This window comes from Protopterus annectens, chromosome 3.part0, assembly GCF_019279795.1.
Source record: "Protopterus annectens isolate FY-2018-M chromosome 3.part0, PAN1.0, whole genome shotgun sequence".
Classification (NCBI taxonomy): domain Eukaryota; kingdom Metazoa; phylum Chordata; order Ceratodontiformes; family Protopteridae; genus Protopterus; species Protopterus annectens.
The window spans coordinates 1,617,162,147-1,617,187,984 of NC_056731.1; the positions used below are offsets into that span (position 1 = coordinate 1,617,162,147).

The 25,838-nt window shown below is 41.4% G+C and overlaps 1 protein-coding gene across 1 annotated transcript in view; it reads right to left on the minus strand.

Annotated features, from left to right (window-relative positions):
* Nucleotides 1–25,838, minus strand: part of UBR5 (ubiquitin protein ligase E3 component n-recognin 5) — a 3,965,620-nt gene that overhangs the window by 850,601 nt on the left and 3,089,181 nt on the right. Inside the window, exons 42-43 of the mRNA XM_044065648.1 lie at nucleotides 8,401–8,612; nucleotides 7,903–8,133 (exon numbers count right to left, since the gene is read on the minus strand). Coding sequence (XP_043921583.1) covers nucleotides 7,903–8,133; nucleotides 8,401–8,612 — 443 coding nt within the window. The remainder of the gene's footprint in view (nucleotides 1–7,902; nucleotides 8,134–8,400; nucleotides 8,613–25,838) is intronic.

Consider the following 25,838-nt stretch of genomic DNA (forward strand, 5'->3'; position numbering starts at 1 on the left):
GTTTGGAAGACAGCCACACAAGGATTAAAGGAAGAGGCAATCCAGGATATACCCATTATAGTACTAGTTGGCAATCGTGGTCCAGAATTGACAAGAAACTGACCTTTGCCAAACAGAAAAGAAATCATACAGCAAAATCAAAGTAGGACCTATAGTCCACTTCCGATTATGCCCATTTAAGAGCAAAATTTGAAATACATAAATGGGGCATCAGGACAGGGATCTGAAGGTTTCAAAGCTACTTACTAAAAAGTGAGGAGATAAGGAATCATATAAAGACAAAACTTTTATTACAGAAATTACTTTACCTGAAAGAACATACAATGTAGGAAAGGGACACAATTAAAATTGTATTTATTTATTTTTATTTATTTTACATTTGTTGACAGGGATAGTCCGACCTGATACATGCCCATTTTCAGCGGAGTCCTGGGGAGAAAAGCTCCACTCATAACTTTAAAAATCCTTACACAAAGTTATTAAAAACAAATATATTAAGAGACAATATACACAGTGAAAAAGGTCTAAACATGCAGTTATATGGTGGCATAGGAGAAAGAGAGACTAAAAATAAGGGAAGGGGAAACAATGAGGCAATATCTTGGGGAACTGTAACTGAAGGGCAGCAGACTGCTAGAAGAAGTGAGAAGAGTAAAAGAAATTAAAGCTTGGTCACAGAAAGTGGAGGATGAAAGGATATTAGCAAAAGGATAGCAATTTGTGAGCTGTATAACACACACTCCAAAAGGAGCCAGAACACGGGCAGTAAAACCAAGAATGCAGACAGTGGAAAGAACAGTATCTGAAATCAACATGGGAAAAAAAGAACAATGGTAGATACACCCTAAGAAATACAACACGAGTTTAAGAAGTACTATGGAAATGTATACAAAGGGACAGAGTAGACTAGGAAGGAAGAGGAACAGACAAAATAATATTTTAGCAGGCTAATCTTTGGGAAGGTAAAACTAGAGATGGAGAGGTACTTGACGATGAAGGTATGACAGAAGAAATAAGGGAGGCATGAGGTAAGTAAAAGGAACAAATCACCAGGAACCAAACAGGTAAGTAAAAGGAACAAATCACCAGGAACCAAACAGAAGTCGGGGAACTATGGGGTGAAACAATAACGGAGTCTTAGACTAACAAGTTTAATGAAGTAATTGTGAATCCCAAAGTCATGGAAAAGTGTGACAATAGTAGTACTATACAAAGAAGGAAAGGACCCAAGAAAAGTAGAGGCATACAGACCAATAACAATCTTAAACTAAGACTATAAAGTTTTTAATGGTATTATTGCAAAATGATTAGGGAATAGCTTACCTAAACTTATAAACTGAGACCAATGTGGCTTTATAAATAGGACCATCTTGATAATATAAAAAGGACTCAATTATCCATTTCTCTAGAAGTAGAAAAAGCCTTGGATAAAAATAAAAAATCCAATCTACCCCTACCATGGAAGCAAGGAGTCTACCCAAAATTGCATCAATTTTACTGTCAACTATAAAGAGGGACTGAAGCTAGGGTGATACCTCCAGGACAGCTAACAGAGTTTCGTCTGCTTTCAAGGTACCTTGTCTCTGTTACTGTTTGCTAACTATCTGGAACCACTTGCAGAAGTGGTGAGAATCTTGGACATTGGCAGGTATAAATGGGAAAGGCTACAGCTTAAAATTTGTCTTTGCACAGATGACATTATCTTAACTTTAGCAAGTCCACAAAGAGATACGGAGAAATTACTGAAGTATAACATGGAGTTTAGGATAACTTCAGGGTATAAAATAATGAAGACAAAATGAAAGCCACAGGAGAAGGAAAGGGGCATACTAATAGAATGTTATCATAAACTATGGAAGACTTTCACCCTTACAGGAATCTGGCTGGGTGGAACTTATGAAAAGGCAAGATGATCTCATGACAAAAACCAGGAAAGAAACCAAGGTAATTTACAAAACAAATATGGACCTAGACTTAACAGCAAAAAGCACAGGTTTTGAACTGGCAAGTGGTGTCCCATATTTCATATCTGGCACAATCCTTTTGGAATGCACCAGACAGGGGAATGCTACCAAGATTATGAAATGAATGAGAGACTTTCTCTGGCCAAGTGACAAACCCAAACAAAATGGGATGTGCTTAATCAACACAATCATTAAGCTACCGCTATACAGATAACCAACCACTATGTTACTACATTTCCATTCAAGAAAAGGAACACTTTGCTGCTCTCCACTAAAGTGCTTTCTTTGCCTTCCTCCTTCTACCTAGGCATTTAGCCTCATACATGGTCACACATTTAATTAACCCACATGGGCTTGCTTTGGCTATATTGCAACTCCCACCTGTACCGAGTGTGGTTGTGTCATAATGTAATTTAGATTTCTATTTCTACACTTTGCTGTTTTATGTTTAAGGTCAGCAACTCTTTCCATACATGGTGTTCATGCTCCCAATTCAATTAATTAGCTACTTATAATACATAGGTTCATAGGTTCATACTAGGCTATCTGCCCGAGGGCATTTACAAGCCTAGCCCATCGTTTTGTGGCTTACGCCACCCCTTTAGTATGGGGAACTATACCCATTATTTTGCTGTGCCTCTGTCGAGCAGTGACACTGAGGTAATCCCTGGGGTATATCTGCGATCTCCCATCCATTGGTCAAGATTTCTCTTGAACAAAGCCAGCGAGGTGCTCTGCCTCACATGTACCGGGATTTTGTTCCACAGCATAGGGAGTCTTTGGGTGATGAATCTATCCCTCCAGCACGTCCTATTAATAGCCGTGTCAAGGTTTAAGTCTCCCGCCCTTGTGGCTCTGATGGATCTAGATTTTTGAGGTGAAGCATATTCATCAAATCTGGGTATGACATGGCCATGTATGTTAGGCAAAGGTCACCTCTGAGCAAGCGGTGGCGACTGAATAGAGCTGGAGTTCTTTCAGTCGGGCAGCATAGGACAGATTTTTGAGACCCTTTATCCTTTTGGTGAGGAACTTTTGTGGCCTCTCCAGCTGCTGCAAGTGTCGGGTCAGATACATTCCGAATGGGGCATTGTACTCAATCATTGGTCTGATGAGTGATGAGTAAAGGGAGACTATGACCTCCCTTGATCTAGATGAGAATCCCTTCATGATAAGGTGGGCAATGTAGAAGGTCTTCCTAACTACTTTAGCTACATGGGTGTCGAATGACAGACTACTATCAACCTGGGTCCCCAGATCCCTGATAACTTCTTCTGTGCTCAGTGGATTGCCACCTATTTGGTAGCTAGGGGTAACCTTGTTTTTCCCGAAGGGTATGACTATGCATTTTTGGCATTTAACTTTAGGCCGTGGCTCTGGCACCAGTTATCCGTTTCTGTGAGACCCTTCTGAAGGATATCTGTGTCAGATGTGTTTTCTACTATGGCGCCCAGTTTGCAGTCATCTGCAAACTTTGTCACCCATAACCCTCCTGTGTTTGCTTGTACTTTGGAAAAGTAGATGCCAAACAAGAGTGGGCCCAGGACTGAGCCCTGTGGGACACCACTTGTGACAGGCTTTGAGTCTGACATGGCGCCAGCAGCTCTGACCCTGTGGGTTCTGTCACTCAGCCAGTTTGCAACCCATCTTGTGATGTATGGGTTGACATTTAAGCTGATGAGTTTTTCAATGATACCCGAATGGGGTATTGTATCGAAGGCCTTAGCCAGATCGAGGTAGGCTGTATGGACTGCCTTTCCCTCATCAATGGCTTTGGTGACTGTTTCGAAAAAGTCAACCAAGTTTAAAAGGCATGATCTGCCTTTGACAAAGCCAAACTGGGTTGGATCCAAAGTCTGCAAATTCCTATGTCTTTATTTATGAGGTCCATTATGATCCTCTCCATGGCTTTGCAGATAAGGCTTGTCAAGCTAATGGGCCTGTAATTTCCAGGGTAGGTGGAGGCACCGCCTTTGTGAAGTGGTACCACAGTTGCAGTGCGCCACTCCCTGGGTACGTATCCAGAGGTAAGACTTTGATTAAACAGCTGTCCTAGCTGTGGGTTTAATTCCTCATTGAGTTCATGGAGCACACAGCCGGGGACACCATCAGGTCCCATGGATGCTGTGTTTTTTGCTTTGGAGAGAGCAGTTCTCACTTGGGCGCTGGAGATGTTTGGGGGCTGCAATCGCTTTGGTATAGATATCTCTCCTTTTGGGGAGGGGAGAAGTTTGCACTGAACCTGTCAGCCAGTATGTTGGCAATGTCTGCAGGATCAGTAATCTTCACATCATTTTGAACTAGCTCTGAGCATATCTGGGAGTTTCCTCCCAGGTTTCTAACATAGCTAAAGAAGGCCTTATGATTGTCTTTTGAGTCTTTAGCTATTTTTCTCTCGAAATTTGCTTTGGATGATTTTATGAGAGCTCTTAGTTTTTTACTTATAGTGATCAAGGGTGTCTTACCTTTTAAGGATTTTGCTCTATCTTGTAGTAGCTTCCTCCTTTTGTTGTAGAGTTTGTTTATGGCTGGGGTCCACCAGACTGGACGCTTGCCTTTGGTACAAAGAGTCTTTGTTTTGCTTGGGATTGCCTTATCCATGCAGTCCTGCAGGTGCTGGTAGAAGGCATTTGTAAGTGATTCAGCGGCTTGAGTACTGTTTTCCGCCAGCTCTGGGGCCTTAAAGGAGACCACACTAGTCTTTAGAAGTGTGAAGTCGGCTTTTGAGAAGTTCTTTACTGTGGTCTTTTTTATTTCAGGTGGGGGTGGGATGAGGACCTCCAGCGAGATTAGTTTGTGGTCTGATCTCACCAGTGAGGGGTACACCTCCGGTGTTGAACATTGTGCTCCCATGTTCGTAATGATGAGATCAAGTATGTTATCTCCTCTTGTGGGGATGGTGACTAGTTGTTCCATGGCATTTGAGTTGATGAATTCCAGGAACTTTTGGGCTAGGGTGTTTGGGCTTGAGTAGTGTTCCCAGTCTATATTAGGGTAATTGAAGTCACCTAGTATGATGGTGTTTGGTGATACATTTATCCCCTCTAGTGTTTTCAGGAAGGCCATGTGAGGTTCCTGAGTTTGTGAGGGTGGCCTGTAACATGCTACAATTTGCAGAGCAGTCTTGCCTATGGTTAATTGCACCTGGATGGTCTCCGATGCATCGTGCGTTGCCACCAGTCTTGAGGTGTGGGTGTCCTTGATGAATATGGATACCCCTCCTTTCTTGGTATTGTCCAGATTTTGGGGCGGAACGCATGATATGAGGTAAAACCTGATAGCGCTGGGGTGCTCTCAGGAGCCTTGAACCAGGTTTCTGTCACAGCACAGACATCGATGTTCTCCATACTGAGAAGGGCCTCGAGTGCGTGCATTTTGAGATTTAGACTTCTGGCATTGAGCAGCATTACCCTTAGTTTTTTCCTTTTTGTGTTCTAGGGTGGTAGGTTTAGAATTTGAGCCTTGCCTAAACAAGGCACTATGGTGGTGGCAAGAGCCTTTGCCAATATCCGGAATCCCAGGGGTGACAGGTGCAAGCCGTCCCTTGCGTAGCAGCGTGGCTTGTCCAGCATGTCATCCCAGGCAGACAGACACTGGATCCCCTTTGAATGACACCAGTGTTTAAGCCAATTGTTAAAGCTGATCATCTTATCTCTGTATTGTGGCATCATTCTTGGTGAAGGTAGGATACTGCTCAAGGTCAGGGTCATACCTGCCTGGGCTACATAATCAGAGAGCTCCTCAATGTCTCTTTTCATGTAGTCCAAGGAGGTACGTCTCAGGTCATTTACACCAGCGTGGACAATGACTGAGTCATATTTGTACCTGCTGTTGAGAGACCTGAGTGCTTGCGTTATGTGGCGGACTCTAGCGCCCGACAGGCAGCTTACTGTGACCTTCTCCTTACTCAGTCTGGTGAGCGGGACGTCAGTGTGTCTGACTATGGAGTCACCAATGACTAGTGTGTCAGGCATTGTGTTTGGCCTTAAGGGCTGTGACTGTTTGACACTCTGACTGTGAGGTCTATGTGTTGCAGGTGTTGTGTTCTGAGGTGGTGGTTGTTTGGGTGTCTGCTTTGGTGGCCTCTGCTGTTTTGGTGGATTTTTGATCAGAGCCTCCGAGTATGTCTTTGTGTGTTTATGTGTATGATTTGAGGTTGTATGGTACTATGTGAGACTGGGTCTATAGTGTGTGTGGTAACCTTCTCCTCCTGACTGGTCTTGCCAGTCCTATGTTGAGAGAGCTCAGCCTCCAGTTTGGCCGTATAGTTGCATCTCTCGCATGTATTTGTGTTTTGTGGGAGGAGGAGAGGGTTGTCTGTGTACATGAGGCAATTGTAACATTGCCTCAATATTCCCAGGTTCACCAGCTGAGCAGGAGAGGACACTAGCAACTGACCCCTCGACATGCTAGAAGGAATAGACAAAAAAAACTTTAAAAAAGATTCCGGGGGACGTGGGTGACCGAGAAATGGGGGTTGCCTTTTTGGGGTACTATCTATGACAAGAGTGCCGTATCAAGGTAATAAGTACTGTAGGAGCAAGTGCTACGTTTAACAGATAGAGAATAGTCTACTTGGAGTTAAGTAGAGATGATCTTTTTAATTATAGGATATGCTGATTAGATCAGTAGTATAGTTCGAGGAAGGTAGTTTTAAGGGAAAATTTGAAGAGTGGACTTTAGGTAGCCCGAATAGTTTAAACCTGCTTAACCGGCGCTGCCCTAGTGTGCAACGGTAGCAACTCCGCGCTAAATCGGGCTAAATCGCGCTAATGCGCGCTAAAGCGTGCTTTATAGCAGGGGGCTGGAAAAGACAGGAAATGACCCAAAATGGCCAATAAACTACAAGTTACTGCCTTAAACCACTCCTCTGAGGACAAATGGAGTTATGGAAATGACCCCTAGTGGCCAATAAAACTACAGTTTCAAGTCAGTAACCACCTCTCCGGGGGGCAGGGAAGCTGCTCAATGTTAGTCACTGCCACTGATGAACACAGAGACCCTCCTTCAGCCCAAGCAAAAATGGCCTCACAGAAACTTTGAAACAGTTCAGGAACAGCAAGCCTGTAACTGAACTTTTTTAACTCTCAGAAAAGTGGGAAAAAAGCAAGATTTTTTTTGTTTTTGTTTTTTACAGAGATAGCAGAGGTTCACAAGTAATATCAAGTTATAACAGTGCAGTAAATGACCCCACACAAGAGTGCTAGGTCAAGGACAGAAAATATGCAAGTTTTAAGAAAAAAACGATTTAAAATTAAGTGCAAACAGGAAATTCAGCAAACAGCTTTTGGTTGTGCTCTAAATACAGCTACTAATACAGAAATCAAGTTTAACAAGCCAGAAAATGCTCAAGCTAGGCAGCTATGCAGAAAAACTTAGCAAATAAACAGAGAAAAAATACTGTCTTATAACTGCATTATGTTCAATGAATACAGCTGCATTAACCCTCTATGCAGCAAAGTGTAAAAAATCTGTCGGGTATTAGCTATCTAAGTTAGCCTTTAAAATAAACTTCCACAAACATCTAGAATCCATAAGCAACTCTTCAAACTTCCTGTCAGTGTATGTGCTCATTTGCAGTTTGGCATCTTGTTCTTCTTTGTATATACTGTAAACAGTTGCAATTACAAATGCTTTATCTATTAAGTACAATCTGTACACTATGCATTGCATCAACTATATTCCTTGTAAATCATGTTATCTGTCTGAATTTAAATGCATCAAACTCATATTATGCAAGTCTATTTTAAGCATTGTCTACTGATAACACATGTAGTTTTATAGTCTCTTGGGTCTCCCAACAAAATAGCATGTGGCTCACTAGGACAGCCTGGTTAACAAGTTTCATATAAACATATGTACCCACATTCCACTAAACGTTTTCATAAATGATTACTGATACATCCACAAAACCTTTTTAAAAATATGTAAAAGTTACCTTTTACGCTCCAGCTGAGGTGTGTCTAAACTTGTTTGCTGATTCATGGCTTTAATCCAATAAATAAGAGCTTGAAAAACATAAGCTACATGCTTTAATGAGCAGACATCCAAAACTGGAAGAACATCAGAATGCTCATCATTATGAGAGCGCATCAAGGAAAGGGCATAATTCAAGAAGTCACCTCGTGCTGACATCATTCCTTGGCGCGCATTCATCAATGTTGCACGTCTTAAAAGAAAATAAATTTTGAATGATTAAATAAGGCCTTAAGTCTTTCTGAAAGTAGTCACTTGTTAAAGCAACTTTAAAAGATAGAAAGAATGAGTAAATGCAACTGATGAATGGCAATTTTCTCTTTCTTAAATGCTAATGTATAAAATATGCTACCCACAATGTGAGCCAGAGTAACACATCAGTAAAAGTTATTTCAATTCTTAACTAAAGTAAGACCAATTCTGGAAGGTTCTCATTTTAAAGTTTTGTAGGAACTCCTACCTTCTTCCTTCAAGTGCTCTCATACTAGCTTCTTCACGAGTTAGCACCCTTTCCCTTCTGTTTGAGTTCTGTGACACATGGAGTGGATGACTAGGATGACCAGGATCACCAGCAGATGCCAAGGCTGAACCGTATCGTAGCTGAGCTTCAGTAGAGTCCATTATACTAACCATCCAGTTCCAAGTTGGGATAAGCTTTTCTTCAACATAGTTCTGAGAAGGAGAAAGTGTAATTTTCAAAATAATAGAGGACTATTCAAAAACAGGTAAGATTAGCTTCTACTTGTGCTCCAGAAATGCATCACACATACCTTTTCCCATACTAACACTAATAAACAAAATTTTTAATGCAGACTTTATTGAAACACTTTGTCGATATCGATTTATTGCAGCAAGCCAGACATCTAAACTGTTTATAAGTGATGGTACTACTGGGCTCACCAAGATAATGCATTCATTACAACAGTGTTTTCAACCACTTCAGTATACCAAACTGTTCTAGTCTGTTCACGATATAGGACAGAAACATCTTGCAACTATAAAAATACAACTAACATTGAGTCTTCAAACTCTGTGACTATAATAAGCAATCACACTGTTCTGTGAAATTTCTTGAAAATTCTCTTGCCCACTCTCTGGATGGTATGATCTTTCCTTTCAAAAGTACAAATGCCAAATACTTTTTCTGTTTATTGTATGGACTGCATTACCTCGATCTGTCAAGTCAAGGTTTTATCCACACCACATTGGTCTGAAACTGGTTCAACTAGATCAGTACTTTAGTCCAGAAAACAAATTTATATCAATAAATAAAAAATAAACAAAGTGATACGTACTAAAGGAAAGTGTTTCTGCCTGATAATTCATAATCTAACTCACTGTTAAGTCAACATGGAAGAAGAAATGTAAGCAGCATGGGAAAGGATGGTCATCTATGTATGCACACTACTCTAACATTAGTCTAAATGATTATGTGACAACTAATCATAATGTGCAAAGATAGAGTGACAACACAAAAAAACATAACTGAGACAGCAACAAGCAGCACAGGAAAATCACAAGGAAGGAAAGATAACAGAAAAAAAAAAGATTCAGCCAGTTAACAGCGCATACTAATCTGAACTGCTTGTCAAAGACACAGTTTATCAATAGTCCCATTTCTCCATTACTGTATTTAGAACAGATGGACATTTGTCAAAAAAGAGGACTAAATACCTACATGCAATAAATAACAGATGTTTACCCCCCAAATCAGCTTATTTACAAGACGACACACCTTGAATGGCCCTTGGTTTAAATTTCTCCAACAATACGTCTTCAGTGAGCTTGTGGAAAATCCCAATTTCAGGGATGCCAGTCAGAGCTGTAGCCAGTTCAATTGATGCCCTGCACAGTTTCCAGATGGGTAGCCTCTCAACTCAAACTCTAAGATCAAAAAAGTAGAGTCCTCTAAACACAGAATGGGATTGTGGATGCAGATCCTTAAGGAGAACAGCAGCCAAACAGATCTTATATTCATAAAGTAGCAGAAAGTGTTCTAAAAACTAAGCCAACATGAGACTGGAGAAAGGAGATTTTGCCAATAGGGCTGACTGCAATTGGGGCTACAGAGAACAGGCAACAGGTGAATGGAATTTACTCAAGAAAACTGGCAAAGGAACCAAGGTGCTAGGTGCAAATTACTAGACAGGGATACATAACAGAATGAGAAGAAGCCAAGAAGAAATTTGGCCTGCAGGCTAGAGACTGCCTTCCCTATCAAGGATTGATATTCGAGTATAGGCAAAAAGAAAGGGATATGGGAATCCTAAGTGAAAGACCTGCTGTGGTAGAGTATTTTTAGTTGAGTCTAAAACAGAAGCTACTGTTAAAAAAAGAAAATTAGTATGACATATAAAATACTGCATAAAAACTACAGGAATAAAAAATATATATATAGGAATCAATCACAGCAGATTAAAACTATTGGGAAGAGAGGATGATAAGCAATTCACAAGGAAATGATAGGAGGGTATATGTATGGTTTCCAAATAATCAACAAAGATTAGAAGATTTAAAATTTTTGCTTGGAGGTATATTTTACACCCCAAGCAGACAACGAAGAATGTTTCCTCAGATAGATGGCAAATATTGCCGATATGATGGGGAAGACAGTGGTAACTGGGAAAATTTTTTTTGCAGTTATAATGATATAGCAGACTTAAAAAAAATTCCCCACAAAATACTCTGCCAGAAACATTGGCTGAGTAGTGGATGTAACTAAGGCAATTTTTTTTTTTTTTTTTTTTTTAGACGGGAGAGGGGATCTCAATTGCTTGACCTTTTTAAGTTAAATTCTGATGGCTGCCAAAAAAACAATTATTACAATATGGAACTCCAAGTCTACACATACTGTTTTAGAAGTATTAAATATTTACCGCAGATTAAAAAAACTGGAAGTGGGATCTTTAGAAAAGGGTAGGAGCAAATTACATATGAAAAATGGAAATTGAGGGAACAATACATGCAGAATAACATTTTGGAGAAGGGAGGAGGTTTAAGGGAAGTCAGGAATCGATCATTTTATGTAACGATGAATGATAATTATACAAAAGAATACATGTGATGTATGTTTGTAAGTGGGAACACAATATTATTTTTGCTTTTATACACGTGTTTACCTATGTCTTAAGTGATAATTTAATAAAGGTGTTTTAAAAAAAAGAAGGTACCGTGCGCACCTGCAACTTGAGGACAACAAAAAAGACCCAAATGGAAATGCAAGAGAGACTTCTACAAATACCTTGCTGTAGTTCCCAACATTAAAAAACACACCCAGCCCCTGAAACACTGCTTAAATGAATGCTGGTATTGCACTCGCACCCAATCGACAACTCTTCCTAGATACAGATCATGCCCCTAGCAGCTAGTGTCTGAGGCAGCTGCCACCTCCATCCCACCCTAGTTATGCTACTGATGTCCCTGAACAAAACCAACTCTCACAATGTAGTAATCCACCAGCAACATAAGCATACCTCCTGAGCTTGTCTATTCACAATGCACTTGTGACCACCTTCCTAAAAAAAAAGTGAAGATCTGACAAATTATTAAACAAGCACTACAAAGTATATACTTCAACTTACAGAACCCCAAAAGTGAATAATGGCTGAAAGGACAATAATTCACAGGAGAGATGGAAAGAAGATATTTCTAATCTATCAAGAAAACTTAAAAACAAATAACAGTAGCTCTAAGTATCAAGTCTGCAGTTACTTCTTTGTTTAGCACTTTTACACATTACACACTTCTACAAAAATCCTTTTACTGCGGCATGATTTCACTTCCTTTGTCGCTGTTTTGAACAGTGCATGTGTTTCACGTCCGTTGTTACAGTTTTGCAATACTTTGTTTTCTGGCCATGACTATGTATTTTTCTGTTGCAGTTTAGGCTGTGACTAGTCTATGTAGATCTCAGTGCTGTTTATTCTTTTTGAGCATCCAAGCTGCACAATCTCCACATCTTAAAACCTTAATCAGTTTGGTCAACCTTTTCACTGGAAGCAAAAAATGGTTTCCAAGTACAGAATCCTAGCTGTGCTTGACAAAAATAAGCCCTACAAAGTTGGGAAATTGAGGTCCTAATTTGGAATATGGTCAGAGAAATGGAGAAAAATGAAAGTATACCTCTTCATCTGCTCTTATTGGAGGGTCAGGGACATAGTAATGTAAACTTCAGCACAGGATTTGAATAAAGCCATGTCATCTTTTATAACTATACCTGATGCTATGTACCAGAGAGAGGAAAAAGTCAGGATTTGAAAAGTACACACTAACTTTGATGAGATTATCAGTTACACTAATTCTAGAGCAGACTACACAACATATTTTGAGCAAAAATAAACTTGGCTGCATTAATACAATACTGTGCTCCATGAAGCACTGCCTGCTTTTAAGCTGTTAGATACTGCATTCCTTTAAGGAAAAGGCAAACAGACAGCATTAACTGCAAGCATCAAACTTATTTTTACCTCAGTGATGTTAGCCCTTAAGTGCACAACCGTTGAAAAGGTCTCAGGCACTTAAATGAGTACTAGCACAGTCAAGGCACAGCATGCTTCACAAGCAGAAATGAAGCAGCAAACTAAGCAGACACAACTCAGTGATCCTGCATAACCACATATGAGAATCAAAATAAGAATAATGGCTTCAGGTAAAAAAAAAAAACACTTTATTGTAAGAAAAAAGTAAGCACTTTCACGAACATACAGATCGCGTCAACAGACTAACTTAATGCAACATCACTCCATAATTTAAAGCACTCAGGTGCAGCGGTTAGCGATGCCACCTCACAGCAAGAGGTTCTCTGGTTCGATCCGTGGCTAGGGTGCCTTCTGTGTGGAGTCTGCATGTCCACCCTGTGGTCGTGTGGGTTTCCTCCAGGTGCTCCAGTTTCCTCCCACATCCCAGAGACATGTTGTAGGTGGATTGGACACTAAATTGGCCCTGGGTGCGAGTGTGTGCGTGCCTTCTGTGGAAGGTTGGGCGCCGGACTGGCAACTCGACACTGTAAAACTCTACTGCCAATCATGAGCAGACATGTGATCCGCTGTGGCAACCCCTAGCCGGGAAAAAGCCGAAAGAAGTAGTAGTATCCAGTCAGTAGCGCTACATAAATAAACACATATACCCAGTAAAAGACTAATTTATATAGTATAAAAATCATTAGAAATTTATGAGTGAATAAAAACATAGTGACATTTCAGTGTTTCAAAGAACGTCCCTTAAGAAAAGGTTTCAAGGAGGTGGCCCCATTGAGACCTGGTGGTTTTGTAGCATCAAAATCCATCTTTGTTCAACAGCCTCAGTAATATTCTTAACATCGCCACCCCTATTATTGATATGAATGATCTCTATAGCCATGAATTTAAAATTATGGTCAGTACCAAAGCATAGCACGTGTTGTGCTAATGCATTATTTTCCTTACAATTCCTTATGTCCCTGTAGTGTTCTAGTATTCTATCTTTAAAAAGACGATTAGTCTTTCCAATGTAAAAAAGCGTGGCATGTAGTACAAAAATAAAAATATACTAAATTAGTGGTTCTACAGTCTGCATAAAATCTGGGTTCTATGTTAAAGTCTATATACATATACATATATATATATATATATATATATATATATATATATATATATATATATATATATATATATATATATATATATATATATATATATATATATATATATATATACATATACATATATATACATATATGTAACTCTAACTCACCATATAGGACACATCACTGTCAGAACCTTAAACAACTAGGTTGGCTAGAGTTACCTCACCTTTTACAATTCAACCAACTTATTATTGCCCATAAAGTCCTTCATCAACCCAATAACACCCCAATTCTCTCCACACTCATAACACCATATTCTAACTTAAAAAAGTTACGCTCCACTAATAAAATGCAGATGCAAACGTGTTTCTCTTATAACTCTGCAGGAGACTCTCTCTTTTCTAACTTTGTTGGGAAAATATGGAACCACTTACCTACTGACCTTACAGCTATTACATCTCTCCCTCTATTCAAATCTAACCTTAAACATTTCCTCTCCAACCACTGGTTATGTTCTTGTAATAACCCTGACTAATCTCTCCTCTCTTGCTTTTCCTAAGTACTACCCTGTTTTTCCTTCAAATTTTCTATTTAAACTTATTTCTTATAACTGCTTTACTCACTGACCTTTTTACTCTCTAGCTTCGCAACCTAACCCACCTACCTAACTATCCTTTCAAGTGTTGTCTTATCCTGAAGATGTCACTACTATCCTTAATTTCCCTAACCTCTTCTCTAGTATTTTCCTTATCATTTGAATATAATTAAGTCCCATTATGCTATGTACCAATCTTATTTTTCCTTATGTATTGTGATACATTATTGTACTGTTGATCTAACTAACTTGTGATATTAAATGTTTTGTGTACTTGGAGCTTTTCTCCTCGGGCCTCCACTGAAAAAGGACATGTATCCAGTTGGACTAGCCCGGTCAACAAATGTAAAATAAAAAAATAAATAAATAATATATATATATATATATATATATATATGCAGAAGTAGATGCAGCCCTGGTGGAATGAGATCTGATCCCCTTGGGGATAGGTTTACATGGTGCATGTAGCAGAAACAAATACAATGGCTTATGCATTTGGAAATAGTCTGCTTTGAAATAGCCTTTCCCTCTGCCCCTGCAGCAAATGCCACCAATAGTTGTTCAGATTTTTTTTAGAGATTTTGTCCTGTTTAAGTAAAATCTAAGTTGTCTGTGTACATCCAATGAATGCAGATTCCGCTCACCCTTGTTCATTGGATTGGGGAAGAAAGTTGGCAGATGAATGGTCCTTTTTAAGAGCCACACTGGATACCAACTTAGGCATAAAGGATGGATTGGTCCTGACAGCAACCCTGTCTGGATAAAAAAATAATGAAAGGCTTCACTGCCATAAGAGCCTGTAATTCTGAAATCCTTCTAGCTAAAGTGATTGCTAAAAGGAAAGCTGTTTTCCAAGAGAGAAATTTTAGGTCCGCAGTAACAGCTGGCTCAAAAGGAGGTAGAGCGAGTTTTTCCAAAACAAAACTGAGGTCCCATGCAGGAGTTAGTGCTCTCCTGGGAGGTCTTAAAATGTTGGCCCCTCTGAGATACTGCTATAGCAGAGGATGAGAGAAGAGGGGAGGTTCTGTGTTGTAATGAGCTGAAATGGCAGAGGCATGGATTTTTACGGAAGAAAAAGATAAGCCCTTGTGAAGCATCTCAGTTAAGTATTGCAGAATCTGAGGAATATTGGGCATTGCTGTGCTTATTCCTTGTAATTGGTCCCAGGCACAGAATCTATTCCATTTGTCAGCATAAGATTTTCTAGTACTAGGTCTTCTAGCCTCCAAAATGACATCCATCACAGGTTTGCTGAGAGATGCCAAGGGTGAAATTAGTTGATTAGCCACACTGCAAGATTCAAAGTTTGGAGCGGAGTGTGCCCAATTTGGTAATTCTGCTGAGACAGTAGGTAAGGTGTCTGAGGCAGGTGCCACGGAGGATGGTGTGACTCATTGCGCAGGAGTCGGTACCAGTGTTGGTGAGGCCAGTCTGGAGCAATCAGAATCATTTCTGGTTTGCCCCGTTTGACTTTTAGTAGGACTTTGGAGACCAGAGGCAGAGGGGGGAAAAGCATAGACTGATAGAGCATCCACTTTCCAAGCTTTTTTGTGATGAATTCTTGTGCAGAATTTGTCCAACTGATAGTTCTGGGGTGAGGCAAAAAGATCTATGTCTGGGCACCATTTGCATGCCAACATGTTGAAAACTTGTGGTTCCAGTTTCCATTCATGTGGGTCCATAAGATTTCTGCTTAGTTCATCTGCCAGAGCTTTCCTGGCAGGAATTGAGCTTGTAGATGTATTTGATAAGTCAACACCGTGTTCCACAATGCCATGGCTAGTCTGCAAAGGGGGTAGGAATGTGTACCCCTCTGCTTGTTTATTTACCACATGACTGTGGTGTTGTCTGTCTTTATCAGTAATTGTCCTGGATGAAGGTAGTCCTTGAAGGCTGTCAGAGCATTCTGTACAGCTAGCATCTCTTTCTGATTGATATGTAGGTGCATTTGATCCGGGCTCCATTTGCCCTGAATGCATTTCTCTGCTAAATGCGCCCCCCCCAAGCATAGTCTGATGCGTCTGTAGTTAGGGTTTGGGCAGCAGGGGGTGGAGTGAATGGCAGTCCCTTGTTTTGGTGGCAAGCCTCTGCCCACCATAGGAACTCTAGTTGCAGGCAAGGTATAATAGGAATTGTTGTTTCCAGGCTGTGACAATGTTGGCTCCATAAACTTTTTAGGTATCAATGAAGTTTCCTCATATGCAGTCTCGCATATGGAATTAGAAGAATGCAGGAGGCCATGAACCCCAAAACCTGCAGAATTTGTCTTGCAGATAGCTGGGTTTTTGTGGCCACATGTTTGAAGTCAGTCATCAACTGAATTTGCTTTTCTGATGTAAGGTAGGTCCATCTGGGCAGCTGTATTCCAGCTTGCACCCAGGAATGTAATTTTTTGACAGGGTACCAGTTGTGATTTCTTTTCGTTTATTGTGTACCCTAGACAAGTTAGAACCCTTTTTACAAACGCCAGATGCTTTAGAAGAGTATCCTTGTTTTCTGCTTGAATCAGACAATCGTCCAGGTATGGATAAATTTGAATATTTCTTTGCCGGCAAAATGCAATTACTGGTGCCACGCACTTTGTGAAGACCCTGGGTGCAGTAGATAAGAAAAAGGGCAGTGCAGAGAACTGGTAATGCAAGTAGCCTGCTTTGAAGCGGATGTATCTTCTGCAAGATTCCCTGATTGGGATATGCAGGTAAGCCTCTTTTAAGTCTAGAGTTACCAACTAGGCATCTTTGCCTAGCATAGGTAGCAACTGTTGAAGAGTCAGCATCTTGAATTTTGGAATGTCCAGAAATGTATTTAGAATGGACGTCCAGAATCGGACACCATGATTTGTCTTTTCTGGGTACCAGGAAAAGTCTTGAATGGAAACCTTGTCCCTTTTCCTCTTCTGGTACTGGTTGAATAGCCCCCATATTCATGATGGACAGAACTTGTTTCTGGGTCTCTGCCCACTGATTTGGAAGCAGATCTGGCCATCTGTTTGGGATTGGCAATGTGTGGAAATGAAATCTGTATCCCTGGGATACTATAATTAAAACCCATTTGTCCTGGGTAATCAGTTGCTAGTTTTGTGCATGAAGTGCCAATTTTCCCCCCAAAGGGGCAGCCAAAAGGTAAGTGCTTGGTGATTGTGGAGGAAAGTCATTGAGACTGTTTACCATAGGGAGGTGCCTTGTTGCTTCCAGGCTTGGAGGTGGAGGCATCCCATTGTTTTGTTCTAAAAGTTCCTTGTGACTGAAACCTGGAGCCTTTGGAATGTCTGGATTTGACTTGAGCGGCTCTCGAGGGAACTGGAAAGGACAAGTTCTTAGTAGGCCAGTGCCTACTAAATCTGGGTGGCTGCACATATAAGAAATCTTTCACAATTTGCATAGATTTAGCTTTATCTTCCATCTTTTTTAAAACTTCTTCAGCCTTATTACCAATGGGACTGTCCTGTTCTAAAGGAGCATTCAACAATTTTGCTTTAACATGGCAGGCAGATTTTGCTCTTTGAGCCAAGCATGCCTTCTAATCACAGATCCAGTTACAGCATCCCTGCAAGAGGCCTCCAAAGAATCAAAACCGCATTGCAAAGTATGTTTTCCAACTTGTTCAGCTGAATGTAATAAATCCTGCAACCACAGTCAGAGATCAACATCATTTTCTGTTTAAGTAGACCCGTGACATGCTGTTGATATTTAAACATATGAAATTGACAGTTTAAAGCCCCGATTGCCAAGGTTGCAGACGTGTAAACCTTCTTACCCCATCTATCCAGCGCCCTGGAATCTCTGTCAGAAGGGGTGGGATTTTTAGCAGTAGAGGCCTTAACGCCCTTGGGACCCTGAGAAATGGTTTCAGGATCAGCAGTAGGGTTTTTGAAAAGAAATTTGTGGGATTCAGGAACCCTGTAGTATCTGTCTGGCTTACTAGGAGCCGGAGGCAGAGAATCAGGAGTCATACTGGATTGTGAAAAAACAATCAACAATGTCTAGAACAGGAGGTATATAGCCAAAGGCCTATGCTGAGGAAGAAGAAGAAAAACCCCAAGTCTCTTTTTAGATTCAGAGAAATCCTGACTTTCCCAGTGGAAGTGTTCCCTTAAGGTATGTAAAGTTTCTCCAAAAGAGAAATCCTCAAAGGGAGAAGCAGAAGGGATGGAATCTTCTGCATCACAGTCCTCATAAGTAGGTACAGATAAATCCTGTTCAGAAGAAGAATCAGAAGAAACAGGTGATCTGAAGATTCATAGTCAGTGCCTTGGCTACGCCTCTTAGCAGGAGGGGGATAGCTACCCCTGATCAAGGTAATTAAATCTTCAGTCATTTTGATCATTTGTTTTTTAGGCATTGGGGCCTGCACACGTGGCCCAAGCGTCGGGTTTTTTAGACATAGAAGTAGATTTTGGCCTTAGTTTTGAAGATGGCATCGGTTTAATATAGAAATCTTTAGGCCTGAAAACACCCTCAGAAGCTGGTGCCTGCACAGCGGCTCCGGACCCATCTAAGGTAAAGACATCCGCGGGTTCAATACTTAAAGCATCTCACGGCATACCGGACTCCGAATGGGTCTCAGTAGAGGCCTGCGAATCAAAAGTAGTGGGTATAAGGGGCTGCGAAAGCACCTCACTGAGTACCAGCGAACTGGCGACTGGCTTAGGAGAAGCGTCGTCGGTTTTGTACCTCGGTCTGTCTCTGTTTTTTTCTTTGCATTTTTTAGGTATTCCGGTAGTCGGATTGCTAATCGACGACATTTCTGGATAGTTAAATCTTGAATCAAAATATTAGAAGCAAAAATATACCAACGTTTAATCGTGCGTTGATTAAATTTAGCACAAAACTGACAGCAAGGTACGTTGTGGTCAAGGCCTAGGCAAGGAATACAGTACAAATGAAAATCCTTATGAGGTATTTGCTTCCCACAAGTAATGTAATTAACTTCTACTGACATACGTAAGGAGCAAGAAAAAGTTTCTCCAACAGGGTACTTAGCTTTTAGTTGAAGACTTTCGTTCTGAAACTTGAAAACGAAAATTTCAGGAGTCGGCCGACCGGCACTTGCGAACTGCTTCTGCTTCGGGCACCGCGCAGCAATAATGACTGATGTAATGGCGTCGGCTGCATGTTTTATACTCCTGACGACCTGACTTCATGGAAGAAGGGACAGCAACAGACGCAGGACCCAAGACTTTGTTAATCAGGCCGAATGAGGGCAACCTGCCAGCAGATTACCCAAATGTAATGACTGCAACAGTGAAACACGAAGAACATCCACACTGCAAAGTATGTTTACCAACTTGTTCTACAGAATGCATTAAATCCTGTAATTCTTTGTGTTCAGCAAAGCCAGGAATCAACATCATTTTCTGTTTAAGCAGCCCCATAATATGTTGCTGAAACTTTAACATATGAAACTGGGAATTTAAAGCCCTAATGGCCAAAGTAGCAGACGTATATACCTTCTTACCCCATCTGTCCAAGGCTCTAGAATCTCTATCAGAAGGGGTAGGGTTTTTGGCAGCAGTATCTGGGCTCCCCCATTTCTGTGTTAACACGCTGAAGATTTGTGGATCCAGTTTCCATTCGTGTGGGTCCATAAGATTTCTGCTTAGGTTGTCTGCCAGAGTATTTTGCTTTCCTGGCAGGAACTGAGCTTGAAGATGTATTTGGTAAATCAAAGTTGTGTTCCACAATGCCATGGCTAGTCGGCAAAGGGGGTAGGAATGTGTACCCCCCTGCTTGTTTATGTACCATATAACTGTTGTGTTGTCCATCTTTATCAGTAGTTGTCCTGGATGAATTAAGTCCTTGAAGGCTGTCAGAGCATTCTGAACAGCTAGCATCTCTTTCTGGTTGATATGCATATGCATTTGGTTTGGGCTCCATTTGCCCTGTATGCATCTCCCTGCCAGGTGGGCCCCCCCCCCAAGCATAGTCTGATGCGTCTGTAGTTAGGGTTTGGGTGGCAGGGGGTAGAGTGAATGACAGTCCCTTGTTTTGGTGACATGTCTGTGCCCACCAAAGAAATTCCTGTTGTAGGCAGGGAATGAGAGGAATCATTGTTTCCAAGCTGTGACAATGATGACTCCATAAACGTTTTAGGTACCATTGAAGTTTCCTCATATGCAGTCTCACATATGGAATTAATAGAATGCCGGATGTCATGAACCCCAAAGCCTGCAGAATTTGTCTTGCAGACAGCTGGGTTTTTGTTCCCATTTGTTTGAAGTATGTTGTCAGTTGCCTTTGTTTGTCTGGCGTGAGGTAAGCCATCTGGGCAGTTGTATTCAAGCTTGCACCCAGGAATGTAATTATTTGAGAGGGTACCAGTTGTGATTTCTTTTCATTTATGGTGTACCCTAGACATGCTAGAAGCCTTTTTAAAAACGCCAGATGTTGAAGAAGAGTGTCCTTATCCTCTGCTTGAATGAGACAATCATCCAGATAAGGATAAATTTGAATGTTTGTCTGCAGAATGCAATTACTGGTGCCAGGCACTTTGTAAAGACCCTGGGCACAGTAGATAAGCCAAAGGGCAGTGCAGAGAATTGGTAATGAAAAAAACCTGCTTTGAAGCAGAAGTATCTTCTGCTTGATTCCCTTATTGGGATATGCAGGTATGCCTCTTTTAAGTCTAGTTACTAACCAAGCATTCCTGCCTAGCATAGGCAGTAGCTGTTGTAAAGTCAGCATTTTGAATTTTGGAATGTCCGGGAAAGTGTTCAGAATCGATAAGTTCAGTATTGGACACCATAAATTGTCTTTTCTGGGTACCAGGAAAAGTCTTGAATAAAAATCTTGTCCTTTTCCCTTTTCTGGTACTGGATGAATAGGCCCCATATCCATGAGGGACCTGACTTGTTTCTGGGCCTCTGCCCACTAGTTTTGTGGCAGATCCGGCCATCCGTCTGGAATCGGCAAAGTATGGAAATTAAATCTGTACCCCTAGGAAACTATGTTTAATACCCACTTGTCCTGGGTAATTAACTGCCAATTTTGAGCATGAAGTGCTAGTTTTCCCCCCAAGAGGGCTGCCAAAAGAGAAGTGCTTGGTGATGGTAGAGGAAAAGTCATTGAGACTGCTTACTGTAGGGTTGTGCTTTGTTTCCTCCAGATTTGGAGGTGGAGGCACCCCATTGCATTGACCTGCAAGAACCCTGTGATTGGTATCTGGAGCCTTTTGAGCACCTGGATTTGCCCTTTGTGGCTCTGTTGTACACAGGAAAGGTCCAATTTTTAGTAGGCCAGTGCCTACTGAACCTGGGTGGCTGCACTTGCAAGAAATCTTTTACAGTTTGCATAGATTTAGCTTTGTCTTCAATTTTCTTTAAAACCTCTTCTGCCTTATTACCAGAGTATCATGCTGTAAAGGGGCATCCAACAATTTAGCTTTAACATGATCAGGCAGATTTTGCTCCTTGAGCCAGGCATGCCTTCTAATCACGGATTCAGTAATGGCGGCCCTACAAGAGGCCTCCAAGGAATCAAAACCACATTGCAAAGTATGCTTTCCAACCTGTTCTGCTGAATGCAATAATTCCTGCAACTCTTTAATTTCCACACAATCAGAAATCAACATCATTTTCTGTTTCAGTAAGCCCATAACATGCTGTTGATATTTAAGCATATGAAACTGGCAGTTTAAAGCCCTGATTGCCAAAGTTGCAGACGTATAAACCTTTTTACCCCATCTATCCAGCTCCATGGAATCTCTATCAGAAGGGTTAGGATTTTTGGCTGTAGAGGATATTACACCCTTGGGACCCTGAGAAATAGTCTCAGGATCAGCAGCAGGATTTTTGCAAAGAAATTTGTGGGAGTCAGGAACCCTGTAATATCTGTCTGGCTTACTAGGAGCCGGAGGCAGGGAATCAGGAGCCATACTTGATTCCGAGAACATATCATCAACAATGTTTAATACAAGAGGTATTGCCAAAGGCCTATGCTGAGAAAGAAGGAGGAAATATCCAAGCCTCTTTTTTGATTCAGAGAAGTCCTGACTCTCCCAGTGAAAATGTTCCCTTAAAGTATGTAAAGTCACTCCAAAAGAGTAATCCTCAAGAGGAGATGCAGATGGGATGGATTCCTCTGCATCAGAATCCTCATAGGGTGGAACAGAAAATTCCTGACCAGAAGAGGAATCAGAAGAAATGGAAACCTGATCTAAAGATTCATAATCAGTGCCTTGCCTAGGCCTCTTAGCAGGGGGGGGGGGTAATTAAATCCTCAGCCATTCTGATCATCTGTATTTTTGGCATAGAGGCCTGAGCACATGGCTCATGCGTCGGTTTTGTAGACATAGAAGTTGTTTTTAACCTTGTTTTTGTTGTTGGCGGTTTAATAAAAAAATGTTGAGGCCTGAAAACACCCTCAGAAGCTGTGCCTGCTCAGCAGCTCCTGAGAATCTCGCAGCATACCGGACTCCAAATGGGTCTCGGTAGAGGCCTGCGACTCAAAAGTAGCGGGTATCAGGGGCTGCGAAAGCGCCTCACTGAGTACTGGCGACTGGCTTAGGAAAAGCTTTGTCGTCAGTTTTGGACCTCGACAGTCTGTCTCTTGTCTTTTTCTTTGTGTTTTTTATGAACTCCCGTAGTTGGATTGCTAACCGACGACAATTAGGATAATTAAATCTTGATCCAAAATATTTAGAAGCAAAAATATACTGACGCTTAATACTGCGTTGGTTAAATCTAGCAAAAAACCGACAGTAAGGCAAGTTGTGATCAGGGCCTAGGCAAGGAATACAGTACAAATGAAAATCCTTATGAGGTATTTGCTTCCCACAAGTAATGCAATTATTAACTTTTACTGACATCGGTAAGAAGCAAGAAAAAGTTTCCCCAACGGGGTACTTAGCTTTAGTTTGAAGACTTCAGTTCTGAAACTCGAATATGAAAATTTCAGAAGTCGGCCGACCGGCACTTGCGAACTGCTTCTGCTTCGGGCACTGCACGTCAAGAAAGACTGAATAAAATGACATCGACTGCATTTTTTATACCCCTGACGACATGACGTCATGGAAGAGTTGACTACAACCAACGCAGGACCCAAGACTTTGTTATTCAGGCCGACTGAAGGCAACCTGCCAGCAGATTACCCAAATGTAATGACTGCAACAGTGAAACACGAAGAACATCTTGTGAGAGTCAGGTACTCTGTAATTCCTGTCAGGTTTTCTGGGAGCTGGAGGTAAAGTGTCTGGGGAAATGCTAGATTCCAAAAAAGCATCATCTACAATGTCCAGAACAGGAGGAATAGCTAAAGGCCTATGTTGAGGAAGGAGTAGGAATTCCCTAAGCCTCTTTTTGGAGTCAGAGTAATCCTGGCTTTCCAGGCGGAAATGCTAAGTGTGAGCAAGGTTTCACCAAAAGAGAAATCTTCTGGAGGGGAAGCAGAGGGAATGGAATCCTCTGCATCAGAATCCTAATAGGTAGAAAGGGGCAAATCCTGGTAATCGGAATAAACAGAAATATCAGATTCCTGATCAGAAGAATCAGAAGGAAAATCAGTTCTAGGTCTCTTAGAGGGAGAAGGCTGGCTTCCCCTAATTAAGGTAATAAGGTCTTCAGCCATTCTAAGCATTTGTTTTTTAGGCATATGGGCCTGAGGTTGCAGTTTGGACATTGATTTTCTAGATGTGGGTCGAGTTTTAGGCCTGGATGAAGATGGCATCGGTTTAAAATGCAAGTCTGTAGGCCTGAATACACCCGCAGAAGCCAGGGCCTGCACAGCGGCTCCGGTCCCATCCAAGGTAGAGACTTCCGCAGGTTCCATAGTCAAAGAAGCATCTCACAGCATACTGGACTCCGAATGTGTCTCTGTAGAGGCCTGTGAATCTGAAGTAGTGGGTATCAGGGGCTTCGAAAGTGCCTCACTGAGTACCGGGCGAACTGGCGACTAGGTTAATGGAAGCGTCGTCGGCAGTTTTGGACCTATGTGGTCTGTTGCTGTCTTTATCCTTACGTTTTTTTCAGAATATCGGTAGTCGGGTGGTTTACCGAAGCCATTTCTGGAAAGTTAAACAGAGTACCAAAATAATGTGATGCAAATATAGACAGACGACGAATAGTTCAGGGGTTGAACAAGGCACAAAACCAACAGCGAGAGACGATGTGGTCTGGGCCTTGGCAAGGAATGCAGTACGAATGAAAATCTTTATGAGGTATTTGCTTTCCACAGGTAATACAATTGTTAACCTTTACTGACATCTGTTAAGAGCAAGAAAAAGGATCCCCAACAGGGTACTTAGCTTTTTTGAAGACTTTGGTTCTGAAACTCGAAAATGAAAATTTCAGGAGTTGTCCGACCGGCACTTGCGAACTGCTTCTGCTTCGGGCACAGCGTGGCAAGAAAGACTGATGTAATGTCGTCGGCTACATGTTTTATACCCCTGACTACCTGACATCATGGAAGAAGAGAGAGCATCTGACGCAGGAATCCAAGACTCTGGTATTCAGGCCGGCTGAGGGCTACCTGCAGGCAGCTAACCCAAATGTGATAACTGCAACAGTGAAACACGAAGAACATCTGACTATCTGCTTCGGGGTAGAGTCGTAGGAAGACTTTGCCTTGAGTGTTCTGTCTCTTTCTTTATCCTTATGTTTTTTTTTGAATGTCTACAGATTGTTTGTTTGCTGACTGATGCCATTTCGCTACAATAAGGGCTCTATGACAAATGGTTCTTGCTTTAAACAGGGCAAAGAACCGGCAACGGGGGACGTCGTGGTCTGGGCATAAATAAGTGACGCAGTATGAATGGAAATCTCTGTGTGGTATTTGCTTTCCACAGGCGAGACAATTGTTAACTTTTTCTGACATCAGTTAGTGCAAGAAAAAAGGATCCCCAACGGGGTTACTTAGCTTTAGACATTTTCAGCTGAAATTCAAACTCTGGTAGCGACCGGCCGGCACACTTGTGAACTGTTTATGCTATGGGCTCCCATGGCAAGAAAGACTGATGTAATGGCATTGGCTGCCTTTCTTTAGAGCACTGACGACCTGACATCAGACAGCAAGTAACCACAGCCGATGCAGAAAAACATTGACTGGTGTTCAGGCCAGCCGAGGGCTACCGCAGCAGGGATAACCCACAGGTGATGACTGCAACAGTGAAACACGAGGAACATCAGGACAAACATTGTAATAATGAAATAGTAGTTCAGGCTGAGATAAGGATGTCTTAATCAACAATAACGTTAACGACAGACACTACCTGAATATGGAAACTCACACAGCAGTAATATTTAAATAACCAAGGACATCTGAACCTCAAGCTCTGCATATCACTGTGGCTGCATTCTACATAAAGACCTTAAGGAAAGTCACTGTGAGAACGAAAGCCTAACAGTTTCAAAGAACACTACCAGAGAAGGAAAGGAAAAGAGAGAGTTTTAAACACTCTTCAGTTTGGACATGCTTCTGAGGACAAATTACAGAAACCGCTTTGTAGTTCAAGAAACAAGATCTCAATGAATTTCTATATTGAAACTGACAGCTAACAACTGTATTTGCCTGACGTACTGCACACCTAACCCTAGATCCATTGTTAGCATGCCTCTGAGTGAAATACACACTTACTTGAACCTTCTGGTACCTTCACATCATTGATTAATTTACATGTTTCAGTACCAGAAGAATTATGAATGCAAAAGCTGCATCACAAATTAAAAGAAATATATTCATTGCTAAATAGGCATCAATTGTGCACCTCGAGTTATTCAGTGACAACATGGGGAACTCAATAAAGATGT